The sequence below is a fragment of the Loxodonta africana genome, chromosome 16 (assembly GCF_030014295.1).
Source record: "Loxodonta africana isolate mLoxAfr1 chromosome 16, mLoxAfr1.hap2, whole genome shotgun sequence".
NCBI classification, from domain to species: domain Eukaryota; kingdom Metazoa; phylum Chordata; class Mammalia; order Proboscidea; family Elephantidae; genus Loxodonta; species Loxodonta africana.
In genome coordinates, this window is record NC_087357.1 from 58,544,775 (window position 1) to 58,571,600 (window position 26,826).

Consider the following 26,826-nt stretch of genomic DNA (forward strand, 5'->3'; position numbering starts at 1 on the left):
CCAGAAGGATTTGTGGTTCCCAAAACACTAATAAAAAAAAATAAATCATTGCCATCCAGTCAATTCCGACCCATAGTGGCCCCCTAGGACAGAGCAGAACTGCCCCAAAGGGTTTCCACCAGCAGCTGGTGGATTTGAACTGCTGACCTTTTGGTTAGCAGCTGAGCTCTTAACCACTGTGCCACCAGGGCTCCATGAGGACTATCAAAAAAAAAAAAAACAAAAACCCAAACCCATTGCCACTGAGTTGATTCTGTCTCATAATGACCCCGTAGGACAGAGTAGAACTGCTCCATAGGGTTTCCAAGGAGCAGCTGGTGGATTTGAACTGCTAACCTTTTGGTTAGCAGCCATAGCTCTTAACTGCTACACCACCACGGTTTCCAAAATCCTAATATAGAGGTCCTGAAATCTCTGATGATTACCAGGCATTGCACCAGAAGAAACTTAAACTAAAGCGCCACTGGTATGCCTTACGTAAAGGCTGTCATGATCACGACCGTTCAACTTTAAAAGGTGTGGGAATGTGGAGAAAATCCCATTGTCTTCTTTCTGTAGTTATTTCTTATATAATTGTTAACTCCTTTCCATGGAGTTCAGAGAACTTGCTGCACAGGAAAGTGACCCCATGAGATCTCACTGGAGACCCCTTTTCCATCTGAGCTTGGGTACATACACTATACACAAGTATAGAAGTTATTTAGAGGTTTCCCAGAGGTTTTTCCAGACCTGCTTCAGAAGGAAGACTGATCTTGGAGCCCACCAACTCAGACCTTTCATGTAACTGCTGGCAGAACTGTCCAAACCCAGATTATATAAATCCATTAGGGTAGACACATCATTTCCGTTTTTTCCAAGCCGCACCGCATCTAGAGATATAACTGCATTAGCCAAGAGCAAAGAGCCAGATACCTCATTTACATCACGGCACTGGAATCTCTGCTAACAATACTGAAAACAAGGGCCACAGTCATTACAGCAGCTTTGTTACTGAAACACGCACAAGACCCATGACCCCGTACCTTTAACATTTCAGTAGTATAAAAAAGCTATTTAATTTACATATATGATATGATGGTAGTACTTAAAAACAAAATAAAACAACAACAAAACTGGAGGCATTTTATAACTAAACAATTTTATTGGCTTTTTGTGAAATAGAAAACACAAAACAAACCACCATGGTTAAAGGCCATAATCAGCATCAACCAAATGAACCAGCCACTTGGTCACAGCAGCTGATAACAAACACTAATGGATATTATTGCTTATACCCCAGGTTCATTTATATGTCCATTATGTTTTGGCAAGATTACAATCAAATGGGAGCTTTGGTTGTATAAACTCAGCTATTACTACTTATTGAAAACTTAACCTCTACCATTTTATGATGGAATATATGACAATTCTTCCTGAGTTTTGACATTTATCCTCTCATTCTGTCTTCCTTCTCCTTTCTTTAATGATTTGCAACCCTACTTACCAAAAATTAAGGTGGATGCACTTACAGCCATCTCTAGTCTACTGCTCCCTCTTTCGTCATGGGATGCATTTCTGGATCTCTTCAAGTTCTTATACCTGGTATGTTTCTATGGCCAGTAACAAATGCCTACCTGTAATCTAGAGAGATTTTCAAACGCATATATGGCTGTCAAATTGGCGTTTGGACTCAACTGTCTCTTATCCAACTTCTAAAAGCTAGAAAATATAAAAACAAAATCAATAGCCTTTAGCGTAAGTTGAGTTACCAACAGAATGAGCCCCAGCCCAGCCACACAACCTCCCACCACAGGTATGGACTACGCCTTAGAATGCTGTGTGTGCCTGCAGTAATATGCTCATTTACAGAGAAGCAATGATTGACTTGCCTCTCAAAATCTCCTCTGCTCAACACTTTCTATTTTAACGCTTAAAACTTAGAAAGACAAAGGGTCAGAACTAACTCACAATAGCACCATTTCCTAGGCTCTTGCGATAAGAAATTCCTTTCTTCCTTGGAGAATGCAGCGACCCTGAACAACCCAGCCTCCAGCTTTGTGCTTTCACAGGCCCCATGGATTTTCAGTGGGAGTAAGGGGGTCTGTCTTAGCCTACATCTGCAGTGACATGAATTTTCCCTGGGAAGAGTTAAAAATACGTGTCTTACAAAGTGAAGTTGGCCGCAGGTGAGAAACCTGAGGAAGCCTGTTTCCCGTGGTGAGATGTGGCAAGCCTGAAAACGATGGGACGGTGTCCGTGGACCTGTCCCTTGTCCATCTGGATTTAAGTCCGTGAAGAATCCGCATGCAGAGCATGGCAAGATCAAGGAATACTGAAAGACATATACCCTAATACCGCCGTCCAAACACCAACGCTCTAATTGTATCTTTTGTATTCAGGTCCACCAGTGAGTTTGCCCTGGATAATGCTGGGATTTAATAAGCCCTTTCTAATGATTATAAAGATTATCTTCTTTAATCTAGACATGTTGAACAATAGAATATTTGATATCACTATATTTTACATGGCACATATAACCATATAATTACTAGCACTTACACAGCAAATATTGTAAATACACATTTCTTGGAGTTGACTTGGTAATTATACTGATGTTATTCAGCAGAATAAAGATTAAACACTCTGTATCTTGCAGTTTGGGGAATTTCATTCCAACCCTCTCCTTCCCAACAAAAGGATAACCCTCTAATTATGTAATAACGCCTCAGTGGCCATGTGGCCAGAGTTTCAACTTAATCACAGGACGACTTCATGGTTAATGTGTGGCCTGTAAAATAAAGCAATACATAGTATTTTCATTTCAACAAAAATACAAGAGACCATATAAAAATATTTTCCAATTTGGAATTTGAAACATGAAAGCTGGATTTTTTTTTTCCTCTGTATAAAAAGAAAGGAAATAACGGACTAAAGCTTATTAAGCCTCCTAACAAAAAAAATAGAAGTATTAGTTTAAGGAATGCAGCTTCCCTTTTTGTCCAGGCTCATTGGTGGTAAGCTTGTGCTTTGATCCTAACAAAGATAAATGCACAAAAGTGGAGGAAGATCAGTGCCTGAAACCTGAACTACATCTTATCTCTAATAAGACTAATTTTACAGTAGTGCTTGTAAAAGTGGTACATCAGATTACTGATTTTTTTTTCTTCCTCCTCAGGCTACTGCTGGTGATGAATTCCAGAAACACCACTTCCGTCGGGAGTGATGTTTATTTAGTGCAATGTCTTCCTTCTCTCGTTCCCTTTTCACACGCTGGTAGTGGTCTTCTTCCTTCAGATACCACACAGGGGGCCAGCGGTGTCGCTCAAAGTATTCCTGGTTTTCTAGTGACAGAAAGACACTGATAATACCTACTGTTCATTAATTGCTTCTATGTGCTATGCCTTGTGCTTAGTGATTCTTGTGGACTATTATCTTACGTGTCCTCTCAACTATCTGATGTGGCAGGGACTATAATTAGGACCATTTGCAGATTGAGACACCAAAGTTTTAAGAGGTACAATTACTTGCCTCAAGTCATGCAGTTGGGCACAGAGAACCTGAACGGGGACCACCTGATTTCACAGTCTAAGCTTTCTCTTAACCATGCCTCCCAGGGCAAGGGTGAGCCAATGACCTCAGAATGCTTTGAAGCAGGGTACCTTGAACCCCAGCCCACCCAAATCTACTAAGCATGAAGTTCTCCAAGAAAATTTTTAACAGACTATCTCTAGTGACCTATCACTTGAATATGTGACTGCCAGCCAGTCACAATGGACAAATGGGGGCTGTGTATAGTCTCACCTGGAGATTTTGATTTGATTTCCTTGCGGAACTTGGAACAAACGCTGTTGTAGTTGGTGCAGATGTGGTGCAAACACCAGGCGGCCAGTTGGTGGGCATTGTGAAACTGCAGGGGAGTGACCAAAAGGGGGTCAGGCTCTATTTTCTAAAGTGGGGTTACAAAGACACAGGAAGCCATTGTAGGGGTGAAAAGAAATAAAGGGCCTGTATAACTAGTTCAGTAAGCCTCTTGTTTTGACTACAATGTTTTTCACTTTGGCTATGCCTGCTGGTGCCAGGCAAGTATAGCGTTTGGCACACCCGTCCCTTTACCCCATGATAGGTGGACCAAAAATAATCACTGTATCAGATCAGGAGTTTAAATCATGCCTTGCCTCCCACCCTCCCCCATCGCCTGGACCTCTGGTGCTAAGTGAACATGGTGGCCTCTGGAAGGCATCAGCCAGAAAGCAGCGATGTCATCTCTGTTTAAGGAAGCCTCGGGAACGGAATACACCATGTCACATGTCAGAGCTCAGCTGTTGGGGCCAAAGATCTGAAAAAGGAGACTGCAGAGCGTGTGACTGTCCTATACCTGTCCTTTCGGTTACATAAGAAGAACAGGCTGTGTGGGCAGGGTGGGAGAGATCCCAACACGCGCACGCCTCCTTTCTGAGCAGATAGATACTCAGGGAGGTGACAGCTGAGGTAGCTGTGACTGAAAAAGACCTGATGCTCAAAAGTTGACAGGCAGACCCATATTCCCTCCCCAAATTTGGCACAACTGCCCCTCACTTCTTGCAGCCCTGCCCTTCTCAGACATCCATCCTGTTGTCTTTTGCTCTGGATGTTTCTTTGATCTGGTAAAATCCTAACTATTGTGTAGTTGCCTCTGGAGCCCACATCTCCACAGCCTAAGGCCAATATAAAAGGCAAAGTCCTCAGAAACTGATTCAAGAAACTTCCCAAATCACAACCCTAAACACCAAAGATAGTCATAAACTGTCCCCTGGCTTTGTTTCAAAAGACTCCGAATTCTAAGTGAGGAGAACCAGCTTTGATGGGGGCTTGCTGATTCTACTGCTAATAGATGTTTGTCCCCAATTTTAATTGGACCTCGATTAGACTGTTTATCACACTGGACTTTCATAATTCGCACTCATCTATCTTCCCCACTGGCCTGTGACTGCCTTGAAGGCAGAGGCTCTATTGTTCATATCCACATGTCTTGTATCTAGGGCAGTGCCTGGTACTTGGGGGAGAACAAATAACAAGTATTTGTTGAATGATAAGTCAGAAGGAACAGGCTGCTGTAAAGGCCAATTCCTCCTCCTTCCCTTTTGAATCTAAGACATCACCTACGGCCAGAGTTGGAATGGCCTGGGGCAGCACCTGTTATAAGCCTTATCCTCTCCCTAAAACTCCCTCAGTTGAGAAATACCCACTTAAAATGTCTGACCTGAGACTTACTAAACCACTGCCCTGACAGAGAGAGAGAACAAAGACAAATCCAGTAAGTGGAAGAAAAGACTGAAGAGTTTGTTCTTAGTTCCCCTAGAAGGCAAAACCCATTGTCTATAAGTCTATGCCAGAGACTAAAGAGTCTTGCATATGTTCCGTGCATTATGAGAGGTCTTTTGACTCCTCAGCACTCTTTTCTGAACATTCTCTTACTTGGTTCTCAAAATAACCTGCAAGGTTGGTAGGGTGTGAATACCATTTCCATCGCTTATGGATGAGGAAACCCTGGTGGCGTAGTGGTTAAGTGCCATGGCTGCTAACCAAAGGCTGGCAGTTCAAATCCACCGGGCACTCCTTGGAAATTCTATGAGGCAGTTTTGTCCTACAGGGTCGCTATGAGTCGGAATTGACTTGACGGCAATCGGTTTTTTTGGTTTATGGATGAAGAAACTGAGGCAAGGTTTAGCTTTGTACCTGGAGTAAATTATTCAGTGCTATAGCTGAAATTGGGTCTCTGTTCCCTCTGGAGGAGCCCTGGTGGTGCTATGGTTAAGAGCTTGGCTGCTAATCAAAAAGTCAGCAGTTCAAATCCACCAGTCACTCCTTGGAAACCCTATGGGGCAGTTTTACTCTGTCCTACAGGGTAGCTATGAATCAGAATCAACTCAACAGCAATGGGTTGTTTTTTTTTTTAATCCTCTCTGGAAGAAGGGTGCAAATGTGTACTGAGATCATGGAATCACAGTATCAATATTAACAAGTACTGATTTTAGAAAATGCCAGGAAAGCTGCAGGGCGTTATGTGGGCATTGCAGGCCTTCATGGAATTCTAGAAACGGTCTGGCCTTGGCCAATACATGTCCAAGAATTCAAGAAGAAATTCAAAGGAGAAGGAGAGACAAAACCTCCCCCCTAACAAGCCCCAAGTAGTCCTCCCACACACATGAAGCTGGTGCCTCGGGGGACGGTGGGGCCTGTGTAGGGGTGGGGCCCTTATTGTTTTTTCAAATGAAGCCCAGCAGGGTGAATGGTGAATGAAATGTTAAACTCTCAGATCTTCTTAGTGTACACAGGGGGCCTCTGTGACTCAGTGGTGACATCTTTATTTAGACAGATGCAACAGAGGAATGTTTTATCAGCATTGAAGCAACTGGTTGAAAACACTTAAAAGGTGAAAAGCAAATTGTTACAAACCTGGGCTAATTCCAAATAAGAGAGCACTTCCCCATCAATGCCCGTGCCACTCATCGCAGCCTTGGTCAGCTCCTGCACAGCATGCTGCTCTGAGAAAGAGAGAGGAGTAGGAGAAAGTTACACGGCACCCAGCAAGCCAGGCATTTTGCACAGAGGGTCTGGTCTGAGACCACTTAAGAGGGGAAGGAGTATGGATCCCAGCTCCGGGCAGCATCTGAATTTAATTCAGGAGCCATTTTGATGTGTGGCCTTTCAGTATACAGAGACCTAGCGTCCAGCCATTGCACTGAGTATTGTGGGGACTCTTGTTCAAACTTCCGAAATAGCCAGACTCCTCCAGACCTGCATTGTCCAATATGGTTTACCATGGGCCACATGTGGCTGTTTAAACTTAATTAAATGAAGTAAAATTAAAAATTCAGTTCCTCAGTCACACTAGCCACATTCCAAGTACTGAACAGCTTTATGTAGCTACCCTACTGGATAGAACAGATACAGAACACATTCATCATTGTGCAACGTTCTATTGGACTGTACTGCTGTAGACATTCTAGCACCTTCCCATAATTCTCTAGGTTCTCTAGCACCTTCCTGTTTGAAAGTTTTCTACTCACATCTGTACAACTCTCAATAATCCCTGACAGTAGAAACGCTGAGTAATACAGGAACGAGTCTATTTGGAGTCTTAAAAGCGTGAATGTATACATCTGTCTCAATAGCAGCTGACGGATGATATAATATTTAACTTGGATTCTAAAGACCAGGAAGACTTTCAGCCAGAAGTAACAAAAATCCAGTTTTGATAAGCCCTTTCTGCTTGGGAGCTTGTGTCCAAGGCTTCCAAAGTGAATTCAATTGTGGTTATGAGACCGAGCTGTTTCCCATCTCCTCGTGGGTTGTCACCAGCCTCTGGGATTGACCTGTATGGTACAGTTACCATCCACATTTCTAGGTCCTTGATGCTGGTGTAATTTTTTTTTTTCTTCTCTTGCACTGCTTCTATTCTTCTAATCCACTATATTGTTCAAATCAACACTATTACCTGTTCTGGCTCTATATAATTGTTAGTCAGAATATCTGGTCAATATGGTATCTGGATTTGGCACAATTTCTCAGTTGGACTGACAAATACAGAAATATTTGGAATTAAATTTCCCAGAAAAGTTGTCTGGGCTCTTTAACTTGTGGAGAATTTTCACCCCAGAAACTGATTTTTAAGTACTATGAGGCTTGATGGGAGAAAGGCCCAGAGATTTGCTTCTGTAAAGACTACAGCCAGGACAACGCAATGGGGCAGTTTTACTCTGTCATGTGGGGTTGCTAGGAGTCAAAAATGACTCTATAGTACTTAATAAAAACTATAACAATGTTCTAAATATACCAAACACTATAAATGATTAAGGCAATCATCACAACGGTAATAACACCACTTCATAACACCATTTAATACGTGTAGAGCTCTGTAGTTTACACAAAAAGTTGTCATAGGGTTAAATTAAAAAAAAAACTTTCATGGGAAGATCAATCCCATGTTTTTATAGTCATACTTGATGTTTATATAAAAATGACACTATTCAGAGACTGATCACAACTTTGTTCAACAGATTTAGCTGCAAATTATTTTTGACTTTTCAAAAAATAAAAAAAAAAGAAACAAAAAACAAAACAAACTTATAGGCATTTCACCAAAGAAGACATTCAGGCGGCTAACAGATACACGAGGAAATGCTCACGATCACTAGCCATTAGAGAAATGCAAATCAAAACTACAATGAGATACCATCTTACCCCAACAAGGCTAGCATTAATGCAAAGAACACAAAAGAATGTTGGAGAGGTTGTGGAGAGACTGGAACACTTACACACACTGCTGGTGGCAATGTAAAATGGTACAACCACTTTGGAAATTGATTTGGCACTTCCTGTACCAGACGATCCAGCAAACCCACTCCTTGAAATATATCGTAGAGAAATAAGAGCCATCACATGAATAGATATATGCACATCCATGTTCACTGCAGCACTGTTCACAACAGCAAAAAGATGGAAATATCCTAGGTGTCCATCGACAGACAAATGGATAAACAAATTATGGTGTATTCACACAATGGACTACTACGCTATGATAAAGAACAATGATGAATCCGAGAAACATCTCATAATAGAGATGAGTCTAGAAGGCATTATACTGGGTGAAATTAGTCAGTCTCAAAAGGACAAATAACATATAAGACCACTATTATAAGAACTCAAGAAACACAGAATAAAACATTCTTCGATGGTTACGAGGGTGGGAAGGGAGGGAGAGGGGAATGCACGAATTAGACAGTAGACAAGAATTATCTTAGCTGAAGGGAAGGACAACATACAATACAGGAGAAGTCAGCACAACTGGACTAACCAAAAACTAAGAAGTGTCCTAAATACAACCAAACATTTCGAGGGACAGAGTAGCAGGGGCAGGGGTCTGGGGACCACGGTTTCAGAGGACATCTAGGTCAACTGGCATAACAAAGTTTATTAACATTCTGCATTCCACTTTGGTGAGTGGCGTCTGGGGTCTTAAAAGCTAGAAAGCAGCCATCTAAGATGCATCACTTGGTCTCAACTCACCTGGAGCAAAGGAGAATGAAGAACACCAAAGACACAAAGAAAATAGTAGCTCAAGAGACAGAAAGGGCCACATAAACCAGAGACTCCATCAGCCTGAGACCAGAAGAACTAGATGGTGGCTGGCTACCACCAATGACCATCCTGACAGGTAACACAACAGAGAGTCCCTGACAGGGCAGTAGAAAAATGGGGTGCAGAACTCAAATACTAATAAAAAGACCAGACTTCATGGTTTGAGACTGGAGGAACCCTGGAAGACATGGCCCCTGGACTCTCTGTTAACTCAGAACTAAAACCACTCCTGAAGCCAACTCTTCAGACAAAGATGAGACAGGACTATAAGACATAAAGGAAACCCTGGTGGCGTAGTGGTTAAGTGCAGCATCTGCTAACCAAAAGGCTGGCAATTCAAATCCACCAAGCGTTCCTTGGAAACTCTATGGGGCAATTCCCTGTCCCGTAGGGTTGCCATGAGTCGGCATTGACTCGACTGCAATGAACTTTTTTTTATAAGGCATAAGATGATACCCGTGAAGAGTGTGCTTCTTAGTTCAAGTAGATACATGAGACTAAACGGGCAGCTCTGTCCCGAGGTGAGATGTGAAGGCAGAAAGGGACAGCAGTTGGTGGAATGGACACAGGAAATCTGGGGTGGAAAGGAGGAAAGTGCTGTCACATTATAGAGCGAGCAACTAGGGTCACATAATAATGTGTGTATAGATTTTGGTATGAGAAACAAACTTGAGCTGTAAACTTTCACTTGAAAGCACAATGAAAATAAATAAATAAAACTTGTAACAACTGCGAATGGTCAAATGGATTGGAATTCATATTTTGGAACAAAGGAATTGCCCACTGCAACCTCCTGGAGTTAGCATTTAAAAAGCAGCACACTCATTTGCATCTATAGCTTTAGGTGTATTGGTTAAAAATGTTTTTTTAAAAAACCTAAAGCAAAACTTCAAATAGCTCTTTCTAGCCAGTTGCGCGAGAAGTAGGGAGAGGAAAAGACTGAATTCCAGGAGGTTGTATGTAGTAGAAATCTGGAGTTCAGAGAAATATTTTTTGTAAAGACATTGCCATAAAGTCAGGTAAGACATGGCTGGTTGATTTGTTCATTCATTTTCATTAATTTATTCATCAATGCCATTATTAAACAAATATTTGTTGAGACAGTATACTCAGGTACTTTTCTATGTGTAGGGGATAAATCAGTGACTTCATGGCTAACAGGAGTCAATTAAATGTAGCAATAAAAACTCAGCTTGCTTACTGACACTTCTGGAGAATGAAACTGAAGGTTAAAATTCAAGAAAAAAAAGTATTTTAGTGCACATATCCTTTATAGACCTGCCTTAGCTTACCTACTGGACAAATCCAGGCTTGGGCAAGTTAAGCCAAGTCTCCCTTTTTTCCTTTTTCCCAAAATGGACTTAACAATGTCAGAACATTTTCTAAAATAGCTTTAAGAAGACCAGTTACATAATGCTTATTATGTGCCAGACAGTGTTCTAAGGGCTTTTTATACCTTAACTTATTTAATCTTCATAACAACTCTATGTTAAGTAATAATATCCCCATTTTAAAGAGAGAAAAAGCTGAGGCACAGAGTGGTTAGGTAAATTACAAAATCACCCAGCTAGTCAATGGTGGAGTCAGGATTTGAACCCAGGTAATCCAGCGCTGCAGTCTCTGCTCTTAACTACTGCATTCTACAGCCTTTTTCTTAAAGACTGCCTCTGACCACACGTTATGTGGATAACTTTGACAGAAGTAGTTTTATGTCAAACTCTATAGTCCACGAATGATTCTGTGTACATACAGTGTACGTCCTTGAGGGCAGGGGTCATGTATTACTCATCTGCATATTATTGGCAACAGCTAACAGGGCCTACCACAAAGGAAGTGCTTAAGGAACATGTGTTGAACTAAACTGGGCTTCCTTATACATTTGATCAGTTCAAATCACCCAGAACAAAACAATTTCATTTTGGGTAAAGAGAGAAAAAAAAATTTTTTTTTTATTCCCTAGAAATCTTATTTTGGTTTAAATGTAATTTTGATAAATATGACAGTCAGACACTGCATGGCCTCGACTCATAAGGCTTACCTGCAAGTGCAACCAAGTGTGGCAGGCAAAATCTGTTTGCCAAGGCAATTAACTCCAGTGGGTCCAGGTCCAAGGTAGGTGACAACTGCTTGGTATAGAGGTAATCCAAAACCACTTGCATTGACATCTTGTTTATGTTCGGGAGATAGACCTGCAATGTTATTTGAAAAGCTAAGTTCTGCTGAAGAAAGCAAAGAGCAGGCACATTTTCAGGTCATGCTGCTTATAAATACCCCATCTATGTGATTTGATACCGGTGAGTCTGTGATTCCTGCTCTGAGGCTGAGAAGTCACTCAGTATTTATAGCTTTAACCATAACAGTCCGATTTGTAGATGATAAAAGAGTGGGCTTGCCTGACAAAGCCTGATTTGGAAGTTTTAAATGGCTATTTGGACTTATAAATCAGACAAATGGGCTGTAAATGTATGACGACATTACAAACCTTCCTTGCCGAGTACATCATAATACTTTGTTGTGGGGAAAGAAATCTCCTAGCAACATGACAGGTGTTGGAGGAGCTGCAGACCACACTGTTGCCGACACATGATAGAGCCCAGCTCTCTCAGATATCAAAACAGGGATGAGTCACAGTCCTAGTTGCCATAGGGATTGGCTTGATTTTGATGCTCTATCAGAATATACTAACACGACATACATATGTTGTTATTTTTCCTGCGGTACAACCACATAGATTCACAACTACTAGAATATTATCAAGTATCAGAGAATCCAGAGGAATCCTTTCTTAGAACATCTGAGGGAGTAGTTTGTTGAGTATGGTAAATTGTCCCCATAAAATTCCTCCAGTCTCCCTCCTGTAGTTATTTTCCATCTGGAAACATGCTAGAGTTTTCTAGAGAGCTAGGGACTGCCTGAGGACTCAAGTTCTCAATGGTTGGGGATGGGCCGGGGAGGGGATGTTCGCTGTATAACAGCTACAAAAAAAAAAAAAACTGTTCACTGTAAATCTCTAAATGACTCCATGAGACAGGCCCTGGTATGAAATAGAGTGGTATCACTGGTGTTTACTATTGGAATGACAATGATTATAAAAATCAATCTTAACTGAAGGCCTCTTATGTACTAGGTACTGTGCTAAGCTTTCTACATGAGTTATCTGATTTGATACTTACATCCTTCCTAGGAGGAGAAGACTATCTATTTTTTCCATTTTATAGATAAGAAAATTGAGGTTCAGGCAGGTTAAGTCCCATGTCCAAGGTCACAGAGCTAGGAAGTAGTGACAATGATTTGAATCCAGAGAGTATAATTCTAAAATCTATATTCAGAAACATTGTGCAGTACTGGAAATCCTTGTTGGGCAAGGAAGCAAAGGTTTGGGTTACCATACAATAAAGCACCACACGTCACTAATATTTTTAAGAATTAGATTTCCAGGTACAAAAGGGTGAATCATTATAATCTTATTTTTAGTATTTTATAAACATCTACATATAAAGCATTTTATATATACATAGCAATGATTTCTTTGATATATAAAAACCAAAACCAAACCCGGTGCCGTTCAGTCAGAGTAGAACTGCCTCATGGAGTTTCCAAGGAGCCAAGGAACACCTGGTGGATTTGAACTGCTGACCTTTTGGTTAGCAGCTGTAGCACTTAACCACTACGCCACCAGAGTTTCCTCTGATATACAGCATTATATATATGTGTTTGTGTGTATATATATATATGTTCCGTATATATGTATATACACACACGATACAGCATTATGTATATAATAGGCATATAAGGCTTTATAGTGTGTGTATATAATGCATATATATGTTACATAGTGTGTGTATATATGTATATGTGTGGGTAGACAGATGATAGATGATGACAGATAGATGATGATAGACAGACAAGACAGACAGACAGATAGATAAAAAATCACACTCTACCAACAAGGGGCTCATGGCCAATATATTCTAGTGGTGTGGTTCCAGAATTGTTTAAGCTATTTCAACATTCTATATCCTCCTCCTGCTCAGTCAGGGAATGCCCTCTCAAGCAGGTAGAGATGGCCCTAATGTATCATATGGAATGCCCAGAAAAATGCCTAAAAATATTAAAGAAATAACCCCTTTCAGACGTAGCGAGAACAACGATTATGATTACACAAATAAGCTGAATGGGTCATTACCATCAATGATTTGACAACTGTGGTCATTTCAAGTTTCTAGAACAACCTCTACAATAGACAGACCTCAGAAAGTAGAAGCTATTACTGATGCTATTTTAAAGAAACCATTGCTCATGTTGAATAGTCTACAATATGCAGATGTTGGAATGTTCTGCCTTCTCAACCAGCTGTATCTACATAGGAAAAATTAATTGCTGTTAAAGTGAACCTAACATCACTTACACTTGTGTGTATGCTTACATCTGTGTATGTTTATATATACATGTACTTATTTTACACAGACATGAATATATTTATAGACATCTATATAAGCTTATTTGTGTATATGAACACATGGTAAAATGTTATTTCTCTAAAATGGTGTTTGGATTAGTACAATTTTCCAGATAGTTGAAGGTTGATTATGTTGTGAATCTTTGAAATTTGAACCATTTCGATTGTGAAAGTACATTTTGCAAACTGCTAAGTGCTATAAAATGCTAGTAAATTGGTAATTTAAGCCCCAGAGCTTCCTCTCCTAAACATGGGATTGTTTGCTGCTTCTCAAACAATGGCTTGGACGATAGTGCCCATGCCTAAGTCAGGTCCCGGGATATATCACTAAAATGCTGTGTGACCTTGTACAAATCACTCACCCTCTCTGCCCTTCGAAGTCATCATCTGCCATATGGGAGGAGTTTGGAATAGCTGATATCTAAATTTTTTTTTTTTCCTTCTTCACTGAGATCCTGGGTTTGAAGATATTGAGATTATCTTAACAATTTTTGGTAGGAGTGTGCGCTAAAGACATTGCTAAAAATAATAATAATGCCTATTAGAAGTATAAATGGCAAAATGGACATCCTAAATAGAAAGAAATCATTTTTGGCAGCAGCAGATGACAGATTCCAGCGAGCAGCCCTGCCTCAATCCTCTCAACGTCCTTGGAGCATGCTGACGCTTGTCATCACCCATGACCCACTGCTTCCTTCTTGCTTAATACATCTCTATCATTTTTTTTAAAGCTATGGCTCTTTTAGGCAAATAAATTTAGAGGTTCTTAGAATTAACCAGTGAAAGAAAATAATCTCCCAATGCTTTCGGAACATACATTTTCTTCTGGTTGATTTCTTTAAGAAGCCTGCTTCTACAGTTTCAACCTTCATAATTAACTCCACGACAAAAAAGGGAACATTTTATAGCACTTTAGAAATAAGATAAATTAAGCTATGTAAGAAATGGAATTAAACATTCTGCATCCTACCTGCTAGAGGTAGCTTAAAAAAAAAAAGTAATGAAAGAGAGCAACCCTAAACAATGTCCCACATTTCAGTTTAGTTGGTTTAAAATTTTAATTGTGAAGATCAGCACAGGCTATTAGGCTTATAATTAGAGATGGTCTCATACAGAATCAGAGAATTCTAGATTCAGAGTGTTGCTTACTACAACTCAGGCATGCATTTTTAATGAACCACTTGCTGAGTGCTGCTGGGGAGAGAATTATGCTTACTGCCACATTAAAAGTATTGAGAAAAGTATAAGTAAAATACAGTGTCTTCTTGAATATTAAATGACAAAAAAGTTAAAGTAACATCAATGGGCATATTTTATTCTTGTCTGGGTATAAACATGATTTCTATTAATGCCTAAACAAATAGGTTAAATTCTGTGAGGGAAGTCAGGTTTTCAGAAGGCAATAAAGAGTTAAAAGGTAGACCAGGAAGGACAAATCCCAAGTGTGAACACAGGCCTGGATCAATTACAGAGTATTGAGGATTTACTTAGTGTTCCGCCCTACCCCCATAACCGCTTCCACTCCTCTTTTTGAAAGGGAACCGTAGGCTTTTTAACTTAGAGCTTTCTGGAAACAAGGATCTTAATCTCTCATAGAAATAATTTAACAAGAACATTCCTTGATAACAGTCTAACATTTATTGGGCATTTGTATTGTTCTAGGCACCCAATTAGATGCTTTACATGTGTACCCTCGTGCCTTGTCTGCCCTACATGGAAGGTACCTTGTTATCCTCATGTTAAAGATGAGGAAACGGAAACTTACGGTCAGTCGTTTACCCAAGGTCAAACTAGAAAGACTGGGGATAAGAGTTTGTAACTACTATATTACACAGTTTACCATGGGAATTAAAAGAAGAGATGGGGTAGGCAGAATGTCAAGAGCTCAAGGCATTCTTAATAGATTGGCTAAAGAAATTTTAGCCCAGACCTTCTGATGCTTGGTTCCTTGGTCTTCGTCTTCTGGGTTCAGTTGAATCTATACATACCAATTAGCCTCCGCTTTACAGTACTAATTGGTGAGTGAGCTAGTCTTTTTTGGGTAGGAGGGTGCGTTAAACAAGTTACTGTCTCCAGGAGAGGTTACCGTCTCCAGGACAGGTTACTGTCTCCAGGAGAGGTTACCGTCTCCAAGAGAGGTTACTGAACAACATATACATGCACATTTCACATTTGCTGCCAAGTTTTTGTTTTGGTCACCTCTATCACACATTTTAATCTGGAGACGATTACAGTCCATTCTGGGAAGGGATAAAGGGGATTAGCATTCTGACAGTGTCTCTTTGTGCCTGGTTCCTGACCTTGATCAACTTCTTTCTGCTCAGTTAATAGCAGGCCCTCTGCAGCACAATCAGCACACATTTTAGTGAGCTGGAAAAAGTAAGGGAAGCAAGCCTCCGAGCTCTCTATCGCTGGTGATTACAGAAGTTGGTGAAATGCAAATAGATGATGTTTTACTAATCGGTGGCTATTCTGATTTTTTCATGGAAGAGAGGAAAAATACCATAACTACTACTGACAGCAAAATAAGACTAACAGCGGATACTACTTGTCTTATGCTTACAACATGCTTTTCAAGTAGTGACTCTTACACCTTACAACCAGACTATTGGGTGGGTATTCTTATTATCCTGCTGTCTATATGGGAAGACTGGATTGGAGCTCAGAAAGGTTAAGGCACTTGGTCAAAGGCACACAGCTTGTAAGTGGAGGAGCTGTGTGATTCCATCCCCACAGCCACTTCACTGTACTCCACTAAGCTGTAGTAGTAAGCTGTAGCAGTCTCGGTAAAAGGCTCCAACATATGGAAATACCTTTGACTACGTCAGAGAGCATTCAGTTAGTTACAGGTGAGAGCCTCGTTAGACACCAGAAGAGATTATCAGAGTACTCCTGACCTCTATCCTCCAAACAGCAGACAGCCCTTTGGCTGGGTCTGGTTTAGGAGTAGCTGCAGCTTGTTCTGGAAGCAGAAGAATGGCCTAGTAACCATCCCAGGCTTGTGATTCTAGGATTCTGTTTCCCTACTTGGGGATGCAAATGCAGGCTCCTGGGTCACAATGGGAGTGCTCAGATTTCTGATGCAAACACCCCTTCTGAAAAGTTATTGTTTTCTGTGTTTCCTTTAAAAGTTTGGAGAGATACTGAGATAATCAAAACAAGCCTCTTAGGACAATAAACTTGATGGGGTGTCCCCATGTTTTGTTTTTTTTTTAAAAGATAGTTCAAAAATACTCACAAAACCCAGCAAAAATTCTTGCTCACTCTAAGACTAAATGTAGAAGTACTTGGATGGATTTTTTTTTTTCCTCTTTTCAACAGAACTTGTAAAAAAAAAAATGAGGATGCAGGGTCTCCAAGATAATGCCGGCTCTGCTCTGCTAAAAATACCCTCCTTTGGAAGATAAGGCCAGTGTCTGACAGGAGATTCACCTGTTTCTACCAGATCTCAATACTTCAGAAGAGTAGCCATTTGCTCCATAACTATTGTCTTACAGCTAATGAACCCTCAGTCCTAGTATCCCCTCAGCACAAGTAGAGAAGGCAAGTCAGGGCAGAGCCTTGGGCACTGTTACAGCCTCAGGGTGTGAGGTCCTTCAAAGAAACCTGAAGGCAAGCCAGTGCATCCCTCATCATGCAAATGAGGAGACTGAGGCACAATTACGTAGTTTCTTAAGATCTCCCATCAGGTGAGGGAGAGAGCTGACCCCAGGACTAAGTGCCCAAAGGATTCTTTTCACTTTCCTGAACTTCTAGAGGACAGGTTCTTCCCTCCTTATACTTGATTTTGATGGTATCTTGCACTGCAATATTTGTTAAAAAGTATAGATGAGCGTGTATTCATGGAAGAGGAGAGCTACAAGGATGGAAGGATATTATGCATGCAACACTCTTAGGTACTCACATATAAAAAATAACAGCTCCTCACAACTGTAGAATTAAGGATGACCTGATATTCAAGTACTGTCTTGAGAACCATTTCATGCAAGTAGTTAAAAGAATTAAAGTCATCTGAACAATTAAACAGTTTATATAAACACACACGCTTGGCACATACATAAAGATACCACTTAGGTTTTACAAAGGCACATACCTCGCTATTGGCGCTTTCTATGAATGACCCTCCAAACATGGCGGCCATCCACTCGCAGCTGCAGATCAGCAGCGGCTTGTGGGCACTGATGGCTCCATCATCCAATTTAAATGTCACGTCTGCCAAAGGATTAAGGAAACACAGCCATAAATTAGCCTCAAGGAGGTAAACCAGCCCTCTGCTCCACCCATATTCAACTTCCATTTTTAGCACAACCAATTCCTCTCACTGTTCTCCAAGAATTAATGAGCAAGCATTTAAAATCACACATAAAGTCACAACACAAATTCTCCAAATCAGAAAGTAAGAGAAAGGAGCAGAATAATCTTTTCCTCCTTCTTATTATGAAAAATTTCAAACACACAGGTAGCGGAATGACTATTAAAACAAAAACGTATTTGTCCACTACCTAGATTCAATGATTATTAACATTTTTCCATGCTTCCTTCAGTTATATTTGATTTATATCTATATATATGTGTGTGTATATTTTTTTAAAGCTAGTATGGCACTTCGCTCCTAACCACTTTATCATGAATGTTCTAAAAATATGATCACTTCCACAAATAACCATACCATTATCAAACCCAAGAAAGTAAACAGTAATTCACTAAAGCATTCACTACCTAGTTCATATCCAAATTTCAACAATTAGCTCTAAATTGTATTTTATACTTTTTTTTTTTTTTAAACAGAATCCAATTGAGGCTTACACACAGTATTTGGTCATTATGCCTCTGCAATAAGGAGAGAGTGATTTAATCAACTTTACTTAAGGTCCATCACTTCATTTACTGTAGGTTTGTAACATTTGGTTTTCACTAACTTGCAAGACTGACTATACCATGATGGTCAGTGTTTGCAGTAAATGATACACTTGCAAGCTTTAAAATTAATTAACAGGCTCAGTAAGCACTTACTAAATATACAGCACCATGGAAGGCATTATGAAAGATAAAGACAAAAAAAAGTATCTATAAAATAGAAGTCAGGAAATCATGAAATAAACTAACACGCACATGCGCGCGCACACACACTCAGATGGTAATTTCAAACAAAAATGAACAGGGCCACGTGTACAAGATAGTACAAACATGAGTCAAGAACCCATACTGGATACAGGCCACTGGTGTGCTTTGGCAATTATCTAAGGGCGCTGTGGACAGCATACTGCACAGTTATCAGCAAAGAAGGGGCAAGAAAAACATGGAAGAGCAGGGCAAAGAAGTGTGAGAACAGAAAAGGAGAGGGGCTGGAAAGAGATGAAGCACCCTGGACAGGAATGCAGAAGGCTGTCAATATTGCCACAAGGACTTTAGTGGCCTGAGGACCAGAAGTCATTGATTTTTGACATGGGCAAGTGCTGAAGGTCAGTGGAGAATGGAGCTGGTCAGGGAAGGCATCCTGCAAGGGAATTTTAAGCAATCAAGCAAACTGAAGATAGGCTCAAGAGTAACCTGACCTACCCTGAGAAGCGGTATGATGCTGTGGTGGTTTAGGGACCAGTTTCTGCAGTCAGAAAAGCTTGGGTTCAAATCCTGGCTCTACCACTTACTACCCGTGTAACCACAGGCAAGTTACCTCAGCTCTCTGCCCCTCAGTTTCCCCATCTGAAAACTAGCGATAACAATACTTAACTCTTATGTTTGATGATGATAATTAAATAAGTTAATACATGTAAGGTACATGGAAAAAAAAAGCACTTATAAAGGTTAGCTATGTTATTCTTTCTCCTCCATTATGTTTGCCTAATACATGATAAAACACACTTGAAAGTTTTGAAAACTCTGTCACTGGGCCCTCTCACCTGAGAACGTCCCCTTGCTGAGACACTCTTTTATCCGATTGGCTTTCCTGACGTGAAATGCTTTTGTAATCTCCTGGTTCATGAAGGCTTCTTTGTTCATGATGTTTTCCACCATCATTCTCAAATCAAACATCTCCAGGACCTCTGCAATTTGAGCCAGGCCCACCAAATCTTTTTCCTTTTCATCCAGCTGCCCCGTATAAAGAAACTGGAGCAGGGTCCGGAAAGGGCCTGGCTGGACTGAAGAGTCCATCCTGACCACAGTCACAGGGCCCACCCGCTTTGAAATGGGGTTGACTTGCATTTCCTTTTGCATGCCAACAAACCCCTTACTCCATCCAGACAAATCCTGTGTCTCTGGAACTGAGCACTCAGCTTCCAGCCCCCGAGTCTCCAGTAGGTCCTTGCTTGAGGACGTCCACTGATCGGCTTGAGGTGGCCTCGGAATGCCTTCCTCCCTTTCCTCATCTGGGTCAAGACTCAATGTCCGCAGCTGGAAATCCCTGTTCTGCTTCTCTTTCTCACAAGCTCCTTCACCCGAATTTGGGCATTCTTCACATTCCATCAAAAAAAGATCGCAAAATTTGGAAGAGGAGGTAGCGAGGTAAATTCGGTGCGCAAAGATGTGCTCCTGGTCTTGAAGGACGAATAGTACATCCGCGCACAGAGGATTGTTCAGTAAACAGGCAGCTTCATTCGTCCAGGCGGAGGGACATTCAGGAATTTTGATGACTGGTGGAGGTGCTTTCGGAGGTAGGAATGGTGCCTGAAGTAAAGGTTTCTGAACTTTCTTTAAGTGGGATTTCCAGAACTGCAAGTGACGGCGGGAAATCAGGGCTGCTCGGATGGCATTGTCAAACACATCCTTGATTCCAAACTGGTCAAACACACTCGTTTCATAGTATGGTATGCCCAGTTCCTTTGCGACCTCTCTACCTTTTTCTGGGGGCAAAATATCCTCTCTTTTTATGGGCCTGAAATACAATAGTTTAAAAGATTATAATTAACCTTATTTTAGGCGGAAAAAAGCAACCAGGGCTTACCTATGCACCAAATTGGAGCATACGTTTAAAATCCTATACAGGTTTTTAATAAGGATCTTGAAAAATGTTACTACCAACATCAAATCTTTCCAAAACAAAGGAGTTAAGATTGTAGAGCGAAAAAAAAAAAAAAAGCTTTTGGTAGTAACCACAGTAATTGAAGTATCATCCATTCATTAGCTGTTTGATCTAGGTCAAGTTACTCGAACTCTTTAAGCCTCAGTTTTCCCATCTTTAAAATAGGAATAATAATATAAGCATACCTACACCTTAAAGAAGTATTGAGAGGTTTAAAGGAAGTAATATGAGAAAAACTCAGCATAGTAGCTGGTCCAGTGCTTGATAAATGTTAGCTGTTATCACCACCATATCATCGCCGTCACCTTGTGCTTAAATTATGCTTTAGAACTTCTAAAAGGATTCTATATAAATTTTCTCATTTAAGCCTTACAATAACCCTGTGAGATATTACTTTCATTCTACATTCTTGAGGAAACTGAGCACAAAGCTTAAAGGGGTTGCCTAAGAACACATTTGCAAGATGGGGAGAGACCTCTACTCAACAATTAGAGTCCAGAACATCCCACTCCTGGGTTAAATGCTGCATATTCAACAGCTCACTAAGCTCTAGTCACTGGATTTATGAAGCAGCCCTGGTGGCACAACTGTTAAGTGTTCAGCTGCTAACCAAAAGGTGAGCAGTTTGAATCCACCCAGTGTGACTTTGTGGGAAAAACGACCTGGCAATCTGCTCCAGTAAAGATTACAGCTTAGCAAACTCTATGGGGCAGTTCTACTCTGTCACACTGGGTCGCTGTGAGTTGAAATTGGCTTGATAGCACCTAACAACAACTGGATTTATGAATCCTCTTTCATATCTTTCCCTCCACTGTCTTCTGTTAGGCCTTCATCATCTTTTGTTTGGCCTACTGCATTAGCCTCTTAACTGGTTTCTCTTCAGATTCTCCACATTTTAGTCAATGGTCCTCATCGTTACCAGAAAAATCTTTATATAACACAAATATGGCTTAACTCCAATTCCGTTAAAAATTCCTGGTTCTGCAAAGCCCACGAAATAAAGTCCACACCCTTTAGGCTAGAACACAAGACCCATTTAAAATCAAATCAAATCCAGTGAGGCGAAATCTTTGGAAGCAACATGAGTAGTAGTATCGTGCTGTGGTTATGGCACAACCATGGTAAAGAAATAGACGGATTTCAGAATATGGGCAAGGTGTGATTCGTTGTTACTCTGTTCATACACACATACTTGATTCTGAGAAATGCTTTCAGGAACTGGTCTTCCTAAATAAACATGTGGTCCTCTATACCAAAGATAATATGTGTGACAGGCACTAGTCTTAGGAGAAATGAGATTATACTGGATAGAATTTGAAGAGTTGGATAGAAAAGAGGAAAAATTGTAGGGTGCTGGCAAAGGCAGAAGGAAGTACAGGGAAGAAGGTTCAAGGTTTGCTCCTGAGGACATTTTGTGTTCCTTGTATCTCAGACTTACTTGAGAATTACTAACAGATGAAACCCTTTCAGGCTTTGTTCAAATACCACCTCCTTCATGAAATCTTCTCAGAACTGCTATCTGGAACAGACTACCCCTGTGTTGCCGTAATTCTCCTCCAGGCCTTCACCAGGCATGGGCAGATTAACCAGAAAGCAAGGTACGCATGGGCTTAACTGTGTTTACTTACTAATCTGTAGTGCACAATTTCACATGGGTTTCACCACAACATGAAGTGAAAGGTGAAATTGTACACTACAGATTAGTAAGTAAGCACAAGCAATCCTGTGTGTACTTTGCTTATTGGGTGATCCGTCCCTGGTTACGAAACTCGATTAGTACACTAATCTGTTCTTTTGTATAGAAAGTTCCTAAGGGCAGGGGCAGTCTCTCATTAACCATGAATCCTCCTTCCCTCTATGTGGCTCCTAATACTCAATTACTAGTCCACGCATTTCAGACGGATTGTGAAAACTGAATATAGCTTCAGAATTGTATTCCAATGTATCTAGAAAATCAGAAATTGCCTTTAAAAAGTGCCATTTGCTTTTGTTTTGAGAGCTCAAGAAATTCTGTCAATATAAAATTTTGTAATGAGCCTATAAGGCAAACATTGAAGGAAGATATTAACATTTTTTGAAATGCTACATTCTCCAGTTAAAAATTCAGTTCAACATAAAAAATATATTCTTTTATAATGGGAATTTGAGAGAACATTTTTAAAAATTTTGTTAAGAATATACACAGCAAAACATAGTATCACCTCAACCATTTCTACATGTACAATTCAGTGACACTGATTACATTCTTCAAGTTGTGCAACCATCTTCACCCTCCTTTTCTGAGTTGTTCTTCCCCCATTAACATAAACTCACTGCCCCCCAAGATTCCTGTGTAATATTTCGAGTTGCTGTTGTCAGTTTGATCCCATGTAGATGGTTTTTAAAACAGCGTAATGCTCTAATGCTCAAGGCAGACATTTTTTACTAGTTAAGCCAGACTATTGTTTGGTTTTAGGAAGGCTTCAAGGAATATTTTTGGTTTACAGTTTAACAACTATCTCAGGGCAATAGTTTTAGGGGTTCATCCAGATTCTATGGCCCCAGAAAGTCTGGAGTCCATAAGAATTTGAAGTTCTGTTCTGCATGTCCCCCCTTTTTGATCAAGATTCCTCTATAGAATCTTTGATCAAAATATTTAGTAATGGTAGCTGGGCACCATCCAGTTCTTCTGATCTCATGGCAAAGGAGGTAGTGGTTCATGGAGGCGATTAGCCACATATTCCATATCCTCTTCCTATTCCCGACTGTCCTTCCTCTGTTGCTCCAAGTGCATAGAGACTAATTTTTGTGCCTTGGACGGCCACTTGCAAGGTTTTAAGACCTCAGGCTAAGAGTCTAGGAGGTAGGAGGTAGAACAGAAGCATTAAACATGTTATTAGGCTAATTAACTGGGATGTCCCATGAAACCATGACCCTGAGAACACTGTTTTTTAAAAACTCTTATTTTCTCTCAAAATTGGTATCCTGTTTTACATATAGTGAAATAAATCCTCCTTCAAGTTTGTGATGCTGTAAAAATATATCCACTAGAGACATTTACATAGCAGTGTTGTGTTTTTGCAAATACAGGCCCAAATGATTTTTAAAAACTGGACGCTGCCATCTTGGGATAGATTAAGGAAAATGAGGAAGATTAAGAACACTAGGATATGCATACTTATATAAACCTGATGATCCTGGGGCTAAGGATTGTGGCTGGTCACTCTGAGAGTTAGTTAACTTTATTATAAAAATTGCTATTTCCAGAATGACATTATTATGAGTAGTTAGCATTTTGTCTAATGCTTTGCAAATTTCAAAGCTTTTTCATACATACCATTTTATAATTAGAAAATTCATTTCAAGCACTGGCCAACCAGATTTCAAAAACGGGTTTCCATGTTAAGAGGTGAGATGAGAATGAGAAGTATTCTGGACACACCACATCATAATTAACTAAATAGCTTAAAGCTTATGCCTGATTGATGAGGTCCCAGATCCCTTGAAGAACAGAATGCCGGGCTAGAGAGACACCTGCTCCCTCTACATTTTAATTTGGCCAGCACAGTTAAACACCAAGTACTTTGGCTTACCTTGCTAAAGGGCGTCTGGCTCGATTAACAGCTTCAAGATCAGCATAGCGGAGATCTAGCTGACAGCCAACTAGAACGACAGGTGTGCGAGGGCAAAAGTGCTTGATTTCTTGATACCACATGGTTTTCACATGATTTAGGGAATTGGGATTAGCGATTGAAAAACAGAGAACCACAACATCAGACCTAAGAGAAAATCACAAAGGAAGCTGTATTACTTGTTAACTTTTTTTTTAAAACCATTATGTTACCCCTCTTCCCACCCTATCTAATACCACAACATATCACTATTAAAAAAAAAAAAAAAAGACCAGATATTAAAAAACATCTTGGAGTCATGCAAACAGCCCGAAAGCCCCCACATTCCAGCACTAACACAACCTACTAGTTCATTTCCATATTGCACTGCAGAATGCATACGCATTGAAAAGTTTCAGATGAAGTTATTTTACAATACAGACGATTATCCAAACTTGACTCAGTCCTGGAACCACAACATGCTGAACTATTTCTGTTCATCACAAGAAATAGTTTCAAGAAAAAAGAAAATAATAAAAAAAACCTTCTACCAGTTTAAACATAAAAGTGATGATGGCTCAACCGAATGAGATAAAGTAAACAGTTGAAACATTACTGGAAATGTAATGGAAGTATTTGCTGTACATGGTCAGCAAATACACAGAAGGATTTCTGCCCTTCTTCCCGCCTCTGCACACATGTAGAGAGCAAAACCACTTATCTGTTTCCGAAAAGAAAAATCCTGAATTTGCAGGAATTCTGACTCTTTACTAGGTATAAGGCAAGAAGGCAGTATTTAATGTACAACTAAGCAAGAGTTAGATGGATAGCTCATAAGATGACAAAATGTTGGAAGCAGATCGCTCAAACGTTATATACGATACATTGCTGGTATACGGGGAAAAGAATTTTATAGTCAGTTTTGACATAGTGATTTTCTATTTTTTACATAATAACTTACCATTCTAGAAGCCAAAGAACTATATTATAAAACAGTTGCTCAATTATGGTGTTTCATGGATAGCTGCTAACAGTATCTTTAATACAACATATAAATTGCAGCTCTATTAAAATATCCTAAATGATGACTTTCAAAACATTGAGGCAGAAGAATATAAAGAATAGGAAAACTATGCCCAAGGACTGATGACTATCTTGCAGCTAAATTCAGAAATAAACTCTTACAATTTTATTAGATGTTAATTTATTGCCTTTATTGTTCATATAATGAGAAGAATCAAGTGGATGAATCAAAACACCTTTTTCTTAAATCATTAATGAGCTATTCCCCCTACATATCAATGAAGACAAACAAATATATCTAGGCAACCATAAAATTTCTAAAAATAATCATTTGCAATGCAGAAAACTGCAGGGTGCTTATATTAAATGTAATTCACAAGTTGAGCCTTTAAATTTATATACAAGAAAAACTGCACCAGACAACAGCAAATAGATGGGAAAAAAATCCCAAGATAAAAATATTTCGAAATTATAAAAATAGGTCCTAGGACTCAAAGTGGATGAATATATTACTCTGTATATTTAGAATCTCCTTGAAATAAAATTATCAAAGATTCTTGGACACTGGAAGAGTATGTGTAAAAATGTGCATAAATATATAAATGAAAGAGAAACACATCTTGTCTTTGGGATTCTGATTTAGTTAGTGGAATATTCTGTGCTGTTTTACTTTCTATCAGCATAAATGACAGTATCCAGTAAAGCCAAGAATGCTTTGAATTTTACATTTTCTTACGGGCTGAGTTTTCTATTATTCATAATCCTATTTATACCCAGTATCTGATGAAGCTTTGTCCTGATCATAAAACAAAGCCACCATGAATTTTGGTATAGTGAGAATAGTATGACAGTATCTGAGGTTCAATACCATAAAGAAATAAATTGAGGAAATGTACCCAGCATCTAAATGTGGAGTAGTATGTATGTGTATAAAATTACTGTAATTGGCACCTTCTATTTCCATAGGAAAGCAAATGGTTATAAAGGAAATCATTCTCAGAGCGTAATTTATATGACAGACATGTAGCTAAACGTCAATTCTGTTATCTAATTTTGATACAGCATGCCAGCTTTCGAAATCAGAGCTAGCTCGGTTGCCAAGGTTACCATAACACTCAAGCCATTGAACATATACTAGTTACTATCCAGATGACCTGTAAACAAGTACAGACAGGACCTTGGGGGCTGGAAAAAATGGAATCTTGTGACAATGACAGCACATAATGTGGTTTCCAGAGGGCCTAACTTCTATGTTGCATCAATATCTAAATGCCTGAAATGCCGGAAAGCTAGAAAAAATAATTCAATGCTCTGTAAATGTTTGGCCTCAAAAGGATGCTAGTTAAAGAGGAGAGCCTGCGCTTGTAGCAATACTACCATTGTCCAAAGCTAAAATAACTTACTGAGTTGAAATTCTATTTGGATCCTTGAAATAAAGTTTTTTTTTCCTTTTTTAAAATGTTTATTGAGGCGCTATGAGAATTTGCCCCATTTCACATTGAAAGCGGATTTAAAAAATAAGATTATATGACTACCAACTTGCTTAAATGGCTTTGGTTTAGCCCCTGTTGATCTAACTACAAACGTAAATTATGAAAACAGATTACATATATTCCTATTCTTTAGTCCCAACA

The 26,826-nt window shown here is 39.7% G+C and overlaps 1 protein-coding gene across 3 annotated transcripts in view; it reads right to left on the bottom strand.

Moving 5' to 3' along the window:
- Window positions 1-217: 217 nt before the first annotated feature.
- RHOBTB1 (Rho related BTB domain containing 1) overlaps window positions 218-26,826 on the bottom strand; it is a 76,535-nt gene continuing 49,926 nt past the window's right edge. For 2 of the 3 annotated variants that reach the window (XM_023546977.2, XM_003409281.4), the window contains exons 4-10: window positions 24,152-24,337; window positions 19,459-20,432; window positions 17,652-17,770; window positions 11,138-11,288; window positions 6,415-6,503; window positions 3,781-3,886; window positions 219-3,320 (exon numbers count right to left, since the gene is read on the bottom strand). In XM_023546977.2, coding sequence (XP_023402745.1) covers window positions 3,151-3,320; window positions 3,781-3,886; window positions 6,415-6,503; window positions 11,138-11,288; window positions 17,652-17,770; window positions 19,459-20,432; window positions 24,152-24,337 — 1,795 coding nt within the window. In that variant the 3' untranslated portion in view covers window positions 219-3,150. Of the gene's footprint in view, window positions 3,321-3,780; window positions 3,887-6,414; window positions 6,504-11,137; window positions 11,289-17,651; window positions 17,771-19,458; window positions 20,433-24,151; window positions 24,338-26,826 lie in introns of all 3 variants that reach the window. The other variant, XM_023546978.2, reaches the window with a different exon arrangement.